Raw genomic sequence first — 17,563 nt, forward strand, 5'->3', positions numbered from 1 at the left:
GCTTTGTATAGAAAGGTGTACACGTAAACCAGTGCATGACTGGAAACCTTGGGTAGATTTTACTGCCCAACTGCATTTACTTCAGTTACAGCAGTGTGTGCTCTCTGGCAATGCAGCATCTTAACTCTTCGGCCACTGACTGGATTTTCATGCCATTTCCACTTGGCTAATATTTCTGATGAAGAATAGTTAATGTTGGAAAGCTATAGTTGCCAGTCATGTGTTTTTAATTTTTACAGCTTTTCCTCATCTGTTTGCCCTGCTGAGAATGGTAAATTCTCTTCCGTCCCCACATTTTAGGTTGTGTGTATGTTTTTGTATGTCCCATTTAGCATTTCTATTCTACAAGCAATTCTAATTGTTACTCTAAAATAGAATGCTTGTTATTACAGAGCATAGCTCATTATACAGATGCTGCTCCAGGACTGTTTATAAAATGAGAATGTGCCAAGAAAGCCTGCCAGGAATAAAAGCAGGAGTTGATGGGAAGGTGCTTATCCCTCATAATTGTAGCTGCCTCAGTCTTGGGGCTCAGTCACTGCAGTGAAAGACTCACTCCATCCACCAATCCATCACTGTTGCATTATGTCAGCTTTTGCCATGCCACTTAGTTTCAGTTAAGAAACAATAACAATGAAATCTCTGAGTTCCCCCCGTCCCTTTTAGCATAAGCGTAAAAAATGAGATGATCCTTTGAAGAGGGGTGCGAATCTGAAAGTTGTCCTGGTTGCCCAGCCAGCATTGCCAGGAAGCTCAGGGAAGACGAACTCAGCTTCTGTCAGAGTTGAGATGAAATTTCATGTCAAAATCAATTACAAAAACCTTGTTGGATGAAGCTACAGTTGTCTCTGGTGTCCATCAAAAGTACCGCAGCAAAGTTGTGCTGACGAAGCTGCTTGACAAGTTAAGAGAACTGCAGAAAGTTTCAGAAGAGCTGAGGCAGAAAAATGGTGTAATGTTGATTTAAATCCCTTTCCAGATTTCCAGAAGCAAAGGAGGTAGTTACAGCTCTGGGTGAGTGTTCTGAAGGCTGTGCTTTAGGAGTAGCCAGAATGTGGATTTCTGAGAGCCTGAGGTGACTCGATACTTTCAGAGCTCAGCACTAGGCAGACATCACTCGAGCCCCACTGAAAGCATCTGTCCCATCTGGTAGCCTTCTGCCCCAAGAAATGGAGGCTAATGCCACATAATTGGGCATTGGAGGAAGTTGTGAAGGGTTCTTTATATCATTGAAGGATTTCAAGACCTGACTGGACAAAAGCATAATAGCTTGGTCTAATTTTGGCATTGAGCCTGCTTTGAGCAGGAAGCTGGCCCAGTTGACCTCCCATGTTCCCTTTCAGCCTAGTTGTTCTGTGTGACTCTCATTAACTGATTGCAGAGTCAGCCAGGAAAAGTATGTCTACATAAAACCAGCACATTTTTCCAAAACAATCCACAACTGGTGGATTAGGTAACTCAGATGAGAAGTAGAATGAGAAAGTTTGTTTGCCCATGGAACCTGAGAAAGGAGCATATATACAAAATGGAGTGTATCAGGTTGCACCTCAAGATATGGCTTGTTTCAAAGAAAAATATATTTTTACTTATAATATGTACTTTACTGGTGCCAGCACAATAAACCATGGAGTTCTCAGAACACTTGATAATCAGCCTTTGAGGATCTGCTTAGAACAGCTAATGATGGGGGAGAGAAAGGGGAATGAAAATCAGATAGTTGTGTGATTCTGAACTAATTGCAAATTGTGGTGCTGTTTGCAGTCAGTTCAGAGATCAGGCAAGGAGACCTTCCTTACAGTGCAGCCAAGACAGGGAGGTACATGCATTTTTTCCACTTTTGCTTGAACAGTACTATAGTTAATGGAGAGCTTTAATCATAGAGTTAATCTGAAAATTAAAACAAACTGGAATGTCAAATAACCTGGGCATTTTAAATTGCAGAAGCCACTGATGCTCATTAGTTGGGCTGAAGCTGCCATCATGTTTTGCAGAAGAGCAAATAAAGAGAATCAAAAAATTAAGACTTCTGGTTTTGCAGCATTAATTTCCAGCGAGTGTACCTGCACAGCTGCTGCAGCCCTATTATCTGACTCATTACTTTGTAAACCACTCTGAGATATCTTGAATGTGAAAGCTGCTGTGTAAAGCCATATTTATTTCTGTAACCCCAAGTGCTCTGCGCAGGCTTAAAAGCTCCCCCCCTTCTCCACCATGAGAGGGGAATTACAGGACTTAATGTGCCATATACCTCTAACTGTGGATTGAAGAAAAATGACCTTGAACTGAGAGGCAGGCATTTTACATGGTAAAGCAGTCACTTAAATTTACCTGTCAGCTCGAGGCAGGGGGAGCCTTACCTCTGCATGGTTTAGAAAGCAATGTCAATCCAGTTGCTGGTTGCTCTGAACCCACTGAGAGCTTGATTGCTGACCCAGGCATTTCCAGATGACCAGTGAGAATGTTGATCAGCATGTGGTAGAAAGGAGAGCGTTTTTATTTCAGCCTCACAGACCATTAGTTTCAGCCCTGAATTTTCTGTGTCTTGATCACAGGGAAAATTGGAAGTCTGTAATAGCATGAAATGTTACTTGTCTGTGCAGGAATAGACCCTGATTCAGGCAGATCTGGAAGGAGGCAATGTGGAGAGCAGTCCTTGCACCTTGTGCCCAGTTCATTCGTGTTTTGCACACCTTGCCATCTCTTTACTAAAAATCCTGTTGCTTTTGTCAGAGATGTCTAGAGCAACTTTGTGGGGCTTTTTCCCAGTAACCTCAGTAAAGAGTAAGTACCAACACACTGTGACAGTGCATTTGAGCAGGCCAGCTTGGGATAAAAGCAAGACTGAACTCATGTGGGGAGGGAAAGAGGGTACCATTGCTGATGTGAGTTGTGCAGTTAAAGGGTATTTCAGTGGCACAGCTGGGAACAGAGATGAGATTTCCTGATTACAAAGGAGTATCTTCCTAGCTTGCTCATGCTAGCAAGCCCACTGCATTTAGAGATGTCAGTTCTTCTTGTCCCTCCTTTACAAAGCCAGGAAGAACATTTAATCTAATGACTTTTGTTTTGAGACTTCTAAAATCACAACCAGCAAGTCTGTAATCATGATTGAGCATATAATTGCATCTTATCCTGCTGAGAGCCTAAAAATAATGAGCGAGAAAAACATCTCCAAAGACTCATTCAGAGTGTGAGGGGTCAAGAGGAGGGTATAGAGAAAGGATCTGCCTTACCTGGAGTGTCCCCAGTGACCTTTAAACACTTAGGAAATTCGAAGGCTGAGTTCCTTGCAGATGCAGGTTTTCCTCTTCCCTTTGGGGCTGCTTTTCATGTTGAGTAATGAAACGAGAGAGCACACGAGGCAACCTGCAGATGTGTGAGAGAAGTGGGAAGAATGATTGAGGTGTTGTGTTCTTGGCAGTGTGTTCAGAATTTCTTAAGGAATGAGAAACTGGGGGTGTCAGGAGCATGGGACCTAATCCCATTTATTCAATTACACAAGCACTGCTCCCAGCAGAGTATTTCAGGTTAGTGATAGTGTCCTGAGTGTAAGACTTGGGAAATGCACGTGTGACTTGGATTTGGGCAGTTTTGCTTAAGAGTTAAACTCTAACAAGCATGTCCCATCCAAATCCAACATCCCTGAGAACACTGCTGAGATTAAACCCATGGACAGTAAACTGTATTGGCAGTTTTCTGGGTGGCTGGATCCTACTTTCCCTAAAACACTGAAAATTTGCTGCCAGTTGTTTCACTGAAGTCTGGAGACCTATTTCTAGATCAAGCTCTGGACTCATGGCCCATGAGAAGCTATCAGGGCATTCATATCATTGCCTTACATGGAGAAATGGGTATAGGCCCTAATATGATGGAAATTTCTATACTCCTGAGGAAGTATCTCTCCTTATTTACATTTATACTGACCTTTTCAGAGTTTTCTATAGGCATGAACAACCTCCACAGTAAAGGTCAGCTTCTGCTTAGAATCTTTTCCATGGGTAATTTTAAGCTCAATTTTTAATTGCATAATATTACCATAAGAAAGCTGCATTGAAATTGAAAACTCTCCTAGACAAAGTGGCTGTTGGGTTGGGATCTTTTCACTGTTTTAAAGGCAATGAAGTGGTTTCAAAGAAGCTGTCAGAGTTGCTTTGTGGTAGTGACTGCTGTGGCTTTGTTGTAGAATTTCTCATATGATTTTCTGCTGCTTTATGAATGCAGGATATTGCTGTAGGGTGGTGAATATGGGGCAGGCTGCAGTTGGATGCTGTGTAATGTTCCCCTTTGCCTCTTGAAAAATGTCTCTGTGCTCCCTCTATTCATTGCAGCAAAGTATCTCATTCATTGCTACACACTAGGGCCCCAATCTCTTCTTTTTCATTTGCAAATAGATTTATTTGTGGGTTTTGGGTGTGTGTGTTTAGCCAGCTAAGGCTTCAGGGAGCTACTTCTCTCCAGATCATGTTGTCTTATCTCCTATTTTAGTCCAACTTTAAGTTTTACAGCAAGATCTGTGTTTCCAGGAAATCTATTATTCTATAGGCAGAGCTGGTTTTGTGTCAGCTCTGCCTGTGATTATCCAATATTGAGGCAGTGCACAGAACAGCAGGTGGGTTTCCATTTAATAGAAACTTCCCTGGCTTTCCAGAAAGCTGCAGAGAATGGTTGGCAGGAAGAGGGAGAAGAGTACCTGTTCACTCAGTACTTTGATGTGGTGTGTTTCAGTGTGTCCCAATTTAAATGAGGGAGGAGCAGCAGCATCTTCTCTTGTCTCTCATCATCTGTAATCCCTTGCCTGGATACAGTGCTCTGAGGATGAGTGCAGAATCTCTGTTCTTTGAGGCATTAATGTTTCTAGCTTACACTGAAATCCATGAGAATTGAGTACCCAAATATGGTACCTTTAAAAAGCTGGGCTGCAAGGTCCATTTTTTTATTAGATAAGTTAAGGAAAACCTTTTGTGCTGCTTCCACTCTGGTCTGACATTCATTTGACATTGAAAACATCAAATTCTTTTTCTTGGATGCTTGGGAGATACTTGCCTGACAGCAGCACAGTGACTGTAATTGAGACAGATTAGAGGCACTGGGCTGCCTTTGGGTGCATGAGGCAGCTTTCATGAAATGGAGAGAGGAAGTGAAACACACTTTTGACTTTGGAAGCTGGAACAGGAACTAATTAGCAATTTCAGGACACAAACAGGATTGGAGGAAATGTTTGGGTTGGCGTATAATAAATTATTTATTAACATGGGGGAGTCTTTCCATATGTCAGTTGCTTATAAAATGCTTATAAAGGCAAGATTGCAGGACTTTGCATTTAATGAACCAAGCAGGCTTCAGTCCCAGTGATTAGGAGCCACTGACCTTTCATTTTTGCAGGCTGAGACTGGACCTGGTAGCCTCTGCTCAGCTTGGATTCTGCCAAGCTTCCCCCCAAAAAGATTAATTGTTTATATCCAAATATTTCCTTCTTACTGAGATGTATTTTGAGATGTTTGATGTTTCTGTGAGGGTATATCCACCGGAGAATAGAAAAATTTATTCTGCCTTATTTGAGGGATTCAAGCTGTGGAGTTCTGCAGCCCTTCACTGCCTTAAGCAGACAATCCTCTAACAAGCAGCTGAATTGATATGAATAACCAAATACCTGTGTAATGGCTTATGACCATTTATGAGACTTTATATAAAAATCATGATGAGCAGTGGAAGTATAAGAGGACTCAGTGAAGCATGAGTAACCCAGAAAAAAGCTTTCAGTTTGGCTTCTAAGCATATTTCAGTGTGCATGAGCTCTGGAAGATTTGGGGTTTTTTCTTGACGTTGTTTTTCCCTTGGCACTGAAGATAAAACGCAGACGTGCTGTGAAGGGGAGAACCTGACAGGTGCCAGCCCGAGTGGAAATGCTGTCAGTGGATCCTTGTCTGTCCCAGCTCCAGCTCTGATCCACCCAAGCGCTTGTCAGGGCCATGTGGGCTTTCAAACCCGAGCAGGAGGTCCCTCAGCAGCAGGAATGTTTTGAAGCACAGTCAGTGGAAACCCCCGAAGTCCCACATCTGACAAAGTAATCCTGTTTCTGTAAATTCCTGAGTGATGGAGGATTGGGGTTTGCCTTGCTGGTTGGTTTTAGTGCCATCACCCCAGCGTGTAACAGCACAGAAGGTGCTGTGGGTCCTCCCACACCTTGTGTCCCTGAAGGCCTGGTGGAAACAGCATCTGGGGAGGTGTGGAGGAGTGTGGCTGCTGTGCCCAGGGAGAGCACTGGTCACTGCTGCAGCCCCCCTGAGCCCAGCCTGGCTCCAGGGCTGCCGCCGCTCCTTCCTCGGCTGCCGCTCTGCGGAGCCACCTCTCAGCTCTGCCCTCCGAGTGCCGCTTCCCCCTGGTGCTGGAGCCCAGAGCTGTGCCCTGCAGAGCCCTGCAGCCTCTCCTCCACTCCACAGCCCCTGACATGCTTTGGTCTACTGGGCTTCTATGACTAGTCTGTCCTATGGGAGGGGAGGGCACTTGGTGGGACCATACCTGGCCTCATGATCCAGCAGGTTTCATACACTTTCCTGAAGACAGGAAAGATATTTAGAGGTCTTCAAGGTAAGAAAGCATTTTCTGTGTGTTTCATATCTTTGTTGCATACCTCAGTACTGAATGTCTAAGGGTGTGGGGATATTTCAACTAAATATGCATTACCAGGTAGGGTTTTTTATTTTGTCATGCAGCTGTCTGCTGGAGTGTTTCTTCCCTCTGCTGTGCTTCTCTACTTGGTGGCATTTTATGACAGAAAGTTTATAAAGCTGTTCAATATCTCAACAGTTCTAAATAAAGTCAGAATCTTTTTAATAAAATAAATATGCTTAGGTGGCATCTGGAGCCAAGGACTAAAGCACGACTCCTTTTGCAATAAGTTTCTCTCTGCACACAGGTTTCTACTGAGCTGGGAGGAAGCTAGAAGCTCGTTAGCTTCCTGGAGTAAGAGCAGCTGATTGGCATCTGGAACCGCAAAGCTGAGTTTTACAGGGGCTTGAGGCCAAAAAAGGGCAATTTAGAACACATGATCCTTGGTTAAACACACACTGAAGACCAGAGGAAAGAAAATGGTATGCTCAGGCAGCTACAAGTTAAAGGAAGGAGTCCCTTAACAGTGCTGTTCATTTTCAGTGATGGCTCTAGTTCTGAGACATTGTTCTGCTGTGAGGCTCTTGGACTTGTTGATAAGATACTAAAAGCAACACATTGTGTTTTACTACTGGACATAGCTGTGGTGTAATTTTTTTTTAATGGGCTTTCCTTTAGGGAATCACTCAGTATCTCTCTCTTTAATAAACACATTTCATACACTAAGCTCAAACCTGCTGATGGTTGGGCTGGACATTTAGGCATCTGCACTAGTAATGGCAGTGAAAGGAGTTTCAGGTCTCTTCAGCTGCACCAGATGGCAGCTGTGATCAGAAAGCTTTGTTGTGCTTTACGGAGCTGTAGGTGAGGGTTGTAAGGAAAATGTTTTTGCCTGTGTTTGGTTGTTTCAGTTCAAGGACAAGTCCCAGAAAACATGCATGTTCTGGCATGAATATGTGAATGCACAATTAAAAAAACACATTTGTTTATCTAATATGGAAAGTAATAATTTTCCTCATGTTCCCAATCCTCATTAGCTTTGCCAGCCATCTTTTTATTTATTTTGTTCCTTTGGGAAAGCTTAGCTAAATGGAAAAGGCTTGCAGCACGCTCCAAAAAGCAGTGGATTCAAGCCCTACCGAGGCAGAGAGTATGCTCAGGACTAGAGATTCCTCCACCTTCAACCTTTCCCCATTAGAAGGAAAGGGCCACTTTCTGCCTGCTTGTACCCAGATGAGGCATTCTGTAGTGTCACCTCCTTACATCAGGAAGTGATCTTGGGCAATGTTATGGGTTTGGATTATTGTGGTATCCCCACATATTCTTGTCTGGAGTTTGCAGCTCTGAGGTCGTTAAGTTGACAGTTCCTGAGCCTCTCCACATTTTCTACTGGTGTCACTGGCCCAGACATCAGGAGCCAGATTAACCAGGCAGGCTTGGCAGTGTTATCCTTTCTGGAGAGGATTGTGAAATTCCTTGGAATTGCTTTCTCTGGCTAAAAAGGAGGAGTGACAAAATAGAGCTGTTTGGTGACAAGAGCAAGGAGACACCCCTCGGGGCATGTGGGCAGTCACCAAGCACTGCCATCTGGGTCCTTTCAGAGAGGAGAAAGAAAACCAGTCAGTCATGTAATTCTGGACCCTCACAGAGACAGGAGCAGACATATCAGAAGCACCCATGGCCAATAGGAGCAGCAGCAGCACTGAGATCTAAAACAATAAGCATGGATGTTTGACCTTGTCACTGTTGTTCAAATATCCTGTGATGTAGCAGACAGCATCTGGAAATTCAGGTTTTCCCTCCCAGGGAAACATAACATGATCAATGACACGCTTGGTATTGATCTTGTATGCATGGGCCGGATTGCTGTCTGTTTAAGAAGTCCCCAGTGCAGTGCATATCATCACTGTGCCCAGCTCTTTCAGTATCAGCTGTTAGACCTGTGAGCCCAACCAGGAAGCTTCAGGAAGGAGCTTCCCTGAAGGGAGCAGGCAGGATTGCTCACATCTAGGAGCATTGCTGCTCCCTTGGCATATTGATCTGCTGTCAGTGAGATCACCAGCCTGATAAGCATAATCAATCTTTTGTCTTAAAACTCTGTAGTGTTTGAGGCAGGAGTAAGGGGCAGCCAGTAAGAGAGAATCCCCTAGACACAGCCTTTCTGCAGGCCAGAGTGTTCATCCCTAGCTTAGAGTCCCGGGTGTGCCTGAGCTGCCAGAAATTCCATACCCCAGCAGGGCTGGCAGTGTCACACTGAGAAACCCTGCAGAGCTGGCAGACCTTTGATGCAAATTAGTTTCATACTCACTTACGTATGTGAGCCAGGATTTTGAACCAAGTCCCACTTGGAGATGTTGCAGTGGTGATGCAGGGCCTGGGCTGCATTCTGGGAGCTTGCAAACACCATGGTAAGCTGTGGTGGGAAAAGAGGAGCCCATCCGTCCAAACAGTTTGCATTTGGTATGTAGCTCACGGCCCAGAGACTCCAGGGTGTGCTCTGCGTGCAAGAGGGAGGGAGAAAATGTTATTTAATGTTTGATTTTTAGATACAAACTGCATTTCAAAACAGATTTGCTTTTGGAATAATATGATTGTCCTGTTCTCTTTAAAAGAAACTGCATTCAGTTATCACTGTGAAGTAAATAAAAATAACTTTGAATTAGAGAAGCTGGTGTGAGAGCAAGCGTTAACATTTCATGTACTGTACTGAGACTCCCCAAGGTCAGAGGCAAGTCTTCCGGGACTGGGGTAAAGGAAGCTATTTACATGAACTCTTCATTTTAATCATGCAGCCAAAGGGCTTAACTCCAATCCAAGGCATTGTTGCTTGTAACAATGGTGTTTCTCAAAAGCAAATAAAAACCATTGCCAAAGGTGACCTAGAAATGCTTAAATGTGCTGCAGTTCACCCACGTGTCTCCTCTCCCTGCAGGTGCAGACCTTCAGCAGCTCTCCCATCCCTGCATCAGCCTGGCTGCCTGGGATTCCCTGTGCTTTGGTGGCAGCCCTGTGGGACAGAGCATTCCCTTTTTGAACCAGTAGCTTGGGTAGTGCTCCAGTTATCTGCAGCAGCTTTGAGATTCTTATTAAGTGTTGGTCCTCCAGAGCCTTTGCTACTGATTAGTGAGGAGAAAAGGCTGTTAATGGAACATCTCCAGTTGCCAGGAGACTCAGCTGCATATGTTTGGAAAAAGACTTTGTATTGGGCAGTGTGTCAAACGCTGTTGGGAGAAATGCTGCTTGCAGGTCCTCTGGAAAGGGAAAACGGTATTAGCTCTAAAATGTGTGGTCACAGAAAACAGAAGTGCTAGAACTCGTACAAGGTCATAATGGGTGGTGTTTGATTGAGACACTTCTTTGTTGAATTGCATATTGTTTGGATATGAAGTGGGATGTAACCAACCTTGTACAAGTCATTCTGTAAGATGGTGCTTTGATGACAGCTTGTGGAGCTTGGGAAATGTAAAGAGTAATAGAAGTAGCAAAAGACAGTTTGCTTTCTCAGGCATCCTTTCTTTCTCTTCCACTGCCTTGCCCTCCAATATTTCCTTTCCTCTCTGCCTTTCTGTCTTCCCTGCAGTCACCCTAGCTCCCTATGTTGGTTTTTTGCATACCTCACTCTTGGTAGTGCTGGTTACATTCCTGTTACATCCTTTGGGCTGGGGGTTTGTTTGCTTCCCTTTTGGAGTAGTGTGCCAGTGCTGCTGTCATTGTGGGAGTATGTGATAAGCTGGGAAGAGTTTACATCATTTTAGAACTTCTGTATGACTTAGTAGATTAGTTGGAAAGGTTACACAGTGTGGTGCTCATTTCCTAAATAGAAAACTCTTCTTAAACATTCCCTCAAGCCTGGTTCGAGTCTCGTGTGTCCCACATTATTCTGGTTGTTCTTTTCAATACTATTCAAAGGCTGTTCTGTCTGTCTTCAGAGCTGCTGCTCACTAGTGGATGCTGCATTTGTGATTCAGTCTCTGCAGTAAGCTCAGTACCAGTCCGGACTTGTGCTGTACCTTGAAGTGAAAGCCATAGGGACTGTTCAGAACTTTCCACCTATTATTTCATCTCCATTTGTTGCAGAGTTTGCTGTGCCTGTGCTGTGTGACACTCAGTATTCTGCATGTATCTGCATCGAGCTGCATTCTCGGGCAGTTATGCCAAGCGTTTGGCTCTGCTGGAGCCGGCTGTGCTCACGCTACTGCTAAGCCTTTCAATTAGAAGAATCTTGCAAGTTTATGTTGGCATTCAAGCTGCTCTGTGCACTGGGTGCTGAAGCACAGCGTACAGACGGAAGGGAGCTGATGGGTTGGCTTTTTTTAGGGATCTGATTACTGTTTTTACAAAAGTAACCAGCTACCTCCCCCAGCTTTCCATGGGGCTTTTCATGTAGTCGTCTATAAAACCACAGTGAGGTGAGGGGTTCCTGGAAGGGGCAAGTTGAACTGCAGGACTGATCTGCTGCTGAAGTGTTCTGAAAACATTTTTGTAGCAAATACTTCTGAGCCCTGGTTTAGACCTTGCAGACAATGAACCGCACAGGCTGTGGTGAAGGTACCGGCCGGCTGTCAGCAGAGGGCAGGAGTCCAAGGGCTGCAGAGCTTTTCTTTCGTGCAGATTCTTAGTGTTCATTTCTTTTACTGTCATGACTCTTTACTCTGTTTTTTAAATTTTTTCTTTTGTTTTTGGCTTTTGGCTGATAGCTTCCTGGTTGCTGTGGGAGATGTTTTTTCACTGTGCAAAGTCTGTTTTCGGGTGACCTTGCAGAGGAGGTGCGGTCCGGGCTCCTCTCGCTCCATCTGCCGGCGCTGCAGGTGCGGCTCAGGGCGAGCACAGCGGCCCCGGAGCTCTCAGAGCCGGCAGCCCCTCGGGGCTGTGGGCCGGGAATTCAACTCCTGCTGTAGTGGCAGCCCGAAAGGAGTCCAGGTGCTGCTGCAGCTTCTGTCGGGAAGCAAAGTGCAGTGAGTGGCAATTGTGTCTGCACACAGCAAGAGTGAGTATCTATCAGAGTTCACTTCAGTGATTCACAGACACACACCCCCCCACACACACACACCCCGCCCCCGGTTTAGGAGCTGCTTAGGTTTTTTTCTACAGTGTTGCCAACATCCTTCAGCTTCCTATGAAATTTGACAGTTGTTTTAAGCATCAGTCCAGAAGTTTAGTGTGGATAGAAAATTAGGCAGTGTATTTCTGCTGCAGCAGCAGGAGATTCCTCATCTGTCCAGCATCCACATGTATAATTTCCCATGCCTGTGGTGGGAGAATAAATCCTAAATGGAATGGGTGGTGAAGGGAAATAGGTTTGGCAGCCTTGTTCCAAAAAGAGTTGTCTGAATTTGGGATTAAGCGAGTGTATCAGAGATAGGCACCTGGTGCAGTATCTTATGTTATTGCCAGAATGTAGCTAAGTATAGGCACAGGATCAGCATTGCCAAGATGAAAGCAAATAGTTTTGTGGAGGAGATAATCCAGGAGCTGCTGCATCATTCTCAGCAAGGGGACTGAGGGCTGAAGGGATGGAGATGGCTAATCAGCCCCAGCTAATTCCTCAGGTGTTTTCCATTCAGGATTCAAATTGCTGTCTGTGCTGTCACTGTTCCCCGGGCAGATAATCTACTTGCCACATCCTGTCCTGGTAATGTGAACTTTACACAGAAATAGTCCCATTTGCCAGTTCTGAGCAGCTCTGCTGCAAAAAAGCTCATCTTCCTATTTCTCAGAAAGATGAGACTGCAGTGTGTTGGAGATGACTCTAATATGGAAGATGCTTGTCTGTGACACGTTCTTCTTGTTGGTAGCTGGGGGAATGCTCACACACTGCAAAAGGTCTGATGCTCACAGTGACGTGACTGTCCAAGGCATTTCTCTGAAAGCCTAAAGCTAATACAGTGAACTTGTTTACTTTGCTTTCTGCAGTGAAAGAAGCAATAAATTACTTATCTCCATGCTTTTCCAGGAGGAAACAGTGTAGATTGCAATTCAGCACAAATCCATAACCAGTGGAAAAATCTCATTTATTCCAGGAAGATTATCTTTTTAAGGACAGTGCTAAATCTGGGCTATAATTAAAACAGCTTTTTAAAGAAAAAAGAAAAACAATGGATGTTTTTATCATTTTTATCATCATAGTGATAGAGAATATCATGTATTCTCTATCACTAATGACCCTCTTTTCTCATTTCTTCTAACCATTTTTAAATGGGTGTAAGGAGTTAGCTGTATATTTCATAAAAGTATCATTACCTGAAAAAATAATTATGATGATCTTGAAATTAAGGAAATCAGTTTTGAAAAGAAGCAAGTGCTTAATGGAGGTGAGACCAGCTGTGCTTCCCAGGAACGTGCTTGAAGCGCTTCATGGAAAAATGTACGAGGCCTTCATGCAACACTGGTAGGAAATTCATAATAATTCAGACGAAGTGCATCCTATAAATAGCAGAGCTGGATTCATTAGGACAGGAGGCAGATGGAGAAAATCTAAAACTTGTTTGTTTCTTTTTAAGGCACTATAATGCTTATGAAAAGTGTCAGCTTGCTGTCAGAGAGGGAAAACCCTCCAGTGCAGCAGCAACTTTCTCGTTACCAGTTTTTCATCCCTGCTAATGAGCAGCCTCCATGAGGGGCATTCTTGGTACTCCTGCTGCTTTCCCCTGGCATAGCCAGGCTGACCCAGAAGAGCTGCAGTGCTGGGAGAGGAGCAGGGGAGGCAGGAGGGAGGACAGAGCTGTGGTGGTGTGGAGCACTCACTGGCTCTGTTTGAGACAGGTGCCAATAGGGCAGAGGCATAAATGTAGTTGAAAAGGGGGGACTGTGGAGTGAAGTGGGAATCATCCACCACCTGCTAAGGAGTTATGCCCCAAAGCAGGAAGGTACTGGTGGTTGGTAGAGAAAATGCTGTGCATTATTGAAGAGAGAAGGTGAAGGTATTTTTGAGATGCTCTTACAGTAGTAAGTAGGAAAAAGGAGAGGCTTTCATGCATGGAGAGAGGTAATGACAGAGAACGGGTGAGAGGTGCGTGACTGGAATGCAGCTGTGGCCACAGGAGGGGAGCAGAGGGGAGGGGGTTGGAGCATCTCAGCATTCACACACAGCAAGGTGCAGAGGAAGGAAGTGTGTCTAGTCAAAAAGGAGTGTGCAGACTGACAGGAAGGGCACATCACAGACTGCATTTAAATAACCCGGACAGAGTAACAGTGTGGGGCTGTTTCCAAGTGTGACAAAATTACAACTGGGTACTTCCAAACAGAAGACTGTGGCTGAACAATTGCATCCTGCTGAACCACAGGCAAGTCTGAGCTCAGATACAGAAGCAGGAAATGTTCTGTATGAATATTATCTGTTAATGAACCTGCCTTCATCTCTTCTGCTGATCTGATTTACATTTCAGCAAAGCTTCCTTAAAAGATAACAGTGTCAAAATTCCAGTAGGCTATCCTAAGAGATTTTTAAGTATTAGTGTTCAGGAAAGCAACACCAGGCGCTTATCAGCAGTGTTTTTTCTTGAGAAGTTCTTAGGTTGCCAATTCACCTTGTGAAGTGGCAGGGGAAAGGGGTGATATGAAGGTCGTATTGGAGTCAGATAATCACAGACTTATTCAAGGAATGGAGAAAAGCTGTACAACTGTTCATGCTTCATGGCTTAAGTAATGGTAGTTTTTCCTCAGCATTCAATATAGAGGGCAATGATCCCAGTGCAAGGGCAGGACACTCAAGAAGAGGAAAGTCAGTGGTATGGATTGGCAGGATGCCTTTGGGGGTTGCCATCTGTTGTGTTTGCACGTATCCCTGGGGTGTCATGTGTAGCAGGCAAGTGGTGGCATTGAAAGGAGACACGGCGTGGAGCAGGTTCAGTATCCGGTCACTGGAGAAGGACCCGGGCGTGCTGGGATGCACATGAGAGGCTGAGCATGGAAAGTATGAACCAGTACATGGATCCTCGTGGATCCTTGTGCATAGATGGGATTTTTGGTATGGAACAAACCTTGGCTGATGGTGTTTGCTTGCTTTCAGTGGGATAAGTACCAGCTGTACAGCCAGGGGGTTAACACAGCTTGTGTTCATAGACAGTGTTAGAGGGCTGAGTTCTGAGATCTTGACTCAAAAAGCTACAGAGCCATATGAAGGATGTGGAGAAATACTTTAATTTAAAATCAAGGCTCTTATTTCAGGAAGCCTTTAGCAACAGGGAAGAAAAAAAATATATATCCACTGGATAGGACAGCATTGCTGGAAGATGTCTAAAATATGATAGTCTGTGATGTGTGTATGAGAGATGGGTGATTTTGAAGAGAAAGTGCTGAAGAGAGAAAGTGATTTGTGTTTGGAGATTTCCTGTCTTACTAGTGGAAAACTTGCTTTGAATTATGCTATAATTCTAGGAGAGTATCTTGTTATGTGAAGAACATTCTTTTCATGTGTACAAATAATAAAAATTACTTTGCTCAAAACAAGCTTGAAATTGCCTCTTTGCCCAGGCTTCTTCACACCTTTATGCTTTCTTTGATGTCATGTTTTTCTAGAAATCCTCTCCTAGGTAATGCTTGCTGCATAACCTAATGCTTACTTACTGCAAACATCCCAAAGGCCAGCAGACCAGCTACAGTGACTGCAGATGAGTCTTGTTGACCAGAGCTTGCTTGTGCCCTCATGCACTCACCAAGGCAATTTAGGGGTTTAGTTTCTTTGTTCACATAACCTGAACAGCACTTTGAGATGGTTTGTCTGGCCAGTCCTTTAAGCAAATGCTTGGCGTACTCCACCCTTATTGATGCAGTGTGTCATGCTACACTTAGTGAAAGAAGATAGATAAAAATTGCTTCAAATTGTTCAGCAATTTGGAGTGATGGAGTTCTTGCCTAAGATCCTTTTAAGGTGGGTAGATGCATAAATACTAATCCTATGGATGAGGAAGTCAGAACACGATGGTACTGTCAGTTACTCAGCATCACAAAAGGAAATCCTTGGCAGAGCTGGCAATAGCTCTCATTCCTGTCATGCTGGAACTGCACAGCTGATACAGTGACTCTGGGGATCTGCAGTGAACAGATGTGACTGTCACAGTCTCCCAGAGTGGGACAATGCCGGCGTCGTTCTGTGCTGAATGTCTGAACTAGAGTCAGTGTTCCTCCTTGCCACCCACACTTGGGGATTCTGGTCACTTTGACATCTTGCCTGTTCCTTCTGTCCCTAGGTGTGTGCAGGGTGTGGCTGACAGGATGGTGTAGCTCACTCTGTTTGATCCTGCTCTTTGTGTCTCTGAAAGTATTGAGAGATATTTGAACAAGGACAGGAGTACAAGGTGAATTTGCAGCCCAGTCTAGAGATGCAAAGCAGTAATTGTCACAGGCAAAAATCGTCCCTTGTCACCACCTGCATTCTGGGCAGCTCATAGCATAGCACAGATTTCAGAAAGAACTGTCAACCTTAAGACAATTGCCAGCCTTTATTGACAACCTTAAGGTGTTGGTGTCTCCACCATTTCCAGCAATTGTGGATAGAATGTCTTGGACATGACAAAAGCTCTTCTTTCTGTGTTGTCACAGCTTTCGGTTGTTCTCTTAGGTTATTAAATTAGGGGTATGTGTTTGTTTATACATTGTGTTCTCTGCCTCTCTTGCTTCTGTTCTCCTCTTGCCCCACCTGCAGGCTTTGAATTATTGTACCAGCCAGATGTGGTCCGACTGTACCTCTCCATCCTCACTGAAAGTCAGAACTTCAACACTCTGGAAGCTGCAGCAGGAGCTTTGCAGAACCTTAGTGCTGGCAACTGGACGGTGAGTGCAGTCTTCAGTCTTTTTTTGTTTCCTTTGTGTAAGTAAAGAGCAAGGGGATGTCCCATTGTAGGTGCACTGTTACTTTGTACATTTGTATCTCCTTTAAAAACGAAGGAGGTGGGAATGTCGAGGAAATCAGTTCCATTCACCTATTGAACACATTTTGCATCTTCTGGGCTGGTGAAGTTTACATAGTGGAACTATGCTCGGTGCCACCACTTCAGCCACTTAAGCATTGCTTTGTCCATTCAGAAAAGCCTGGTATTAGATAGTTATGTGTTCTGAATACTTAATTTGTTGGATTGACAGTGTGCTGAGGAAACTGCACTCCAGAGTGTCCCCTAATACCCTCTGTGAAGCATCCCCAGCGCTAATCAGGCAGTTCTTGCAAAGATTTGCCTGATTACTTCTAGAACTGCTCAGCAAAGTGGGACTGATGGCAGCCTGAGGGTTGGCAGGGTGGTGTTTCACAGCTGCCTGCCAGCTTACTTTAAATAATACAGGTTTGTTTGAAAAACAATCATGAAACAGAATAAAACCATGAAATTGGAGGAGGAGGAAGATAACAGATCTTTAGATGCTTTAGTGTTTCCTCCAAGTGACCTCTTTTTTCCTAATCCAGAGGGATGTGTTTTCACACCAAGGTGTGTACAGAACAGATGCTGGCAGATGATGCTCCTTCCTTCTGTTCCTGCCCTCTTTCCCCAGAGCTGTATGATGAACTCATACACCCTTTCTTCCTTGGTTCTTGGTGGACTTGAATGAAGGGTTAAGGCAATGGGATAAACCAGCACGCACAACCTAACTGGTCTTTGCAGAGAAAAAATGGGTTACAGCACTGAAGGAAATGCCAGGGGCAAGGGAAGAGCAGGTATATGAACTCACAGTACTGGGTGTTGTTTCTTTTCCCCCGTGTCCCAACCAGTGGTCCACGTACATCCGTGCGACGGTGCGGAAGGAGCGGGGGCTGCCGGTGCTCGTGGAGCTGCTCCAGTCTGACTCGGACAAGGTTGTGAGGGCTGTGTCCATTGCCCTGAGAAACCTCTCCATGGATCGTCGCAATAAAGATCTCATAGGTATCTTCTGAACTTCTCTAACCAGCCTGGGAGCTTGGAGACCCTTGAGAGACCTGAGGTTTTGTCCCTTGTGCTGAGGATTTGTTCTCTCTGCAGTTCCATCCATG

The 17,563-nt window shown here is 44.6% G+C and overlaps 1 protein-coding gene across 19 annotated transcripts in view; it reads left to right on the top strand.

Moving 5' to 3' along the window:
* The window catches only part of ARVCF (ARVCF delta catenin family member), a 247,303-nt gene that overhangs the window by 211,992 nt on the left and 17,748 nt on the right, over nt 1-17,563 (top strand). For all 19 annotated transcript variants that reach the window (XM_071445376.1, XM_071445374.1, XM_071445380.1 and 16 more), the window contains 2 exons: nt 16,253-16,380; nt 17,306-17,456. In XM_071445376.1, the coding sequence (XP_071301477.1) occupies nt 16,253-16,380; nt 17,306-17,456 (279 nt within the window). The remainder of the gene's footprint in view (nt 1-16,252; nt 16,381-17,305; nt 17,457-17,563) is intronic.

This window comes from Agelaius tricolor, unplaced genomic scaffold (genome assembly GCF_023055355.1).
Source record: "Agelaius tricolor isolate 1412-34295 unplaced genomic scaffold, bAgeTri1.0.p SCAF_20, whole genome shotgun sequence".
NCBI classification, from domain to species: domain Eukaryota; kingdom Metazoa; phylum Chordata; class Aves; order Passeriformes; family Icteridae; genus Agelaius; species Agelaius tricolor.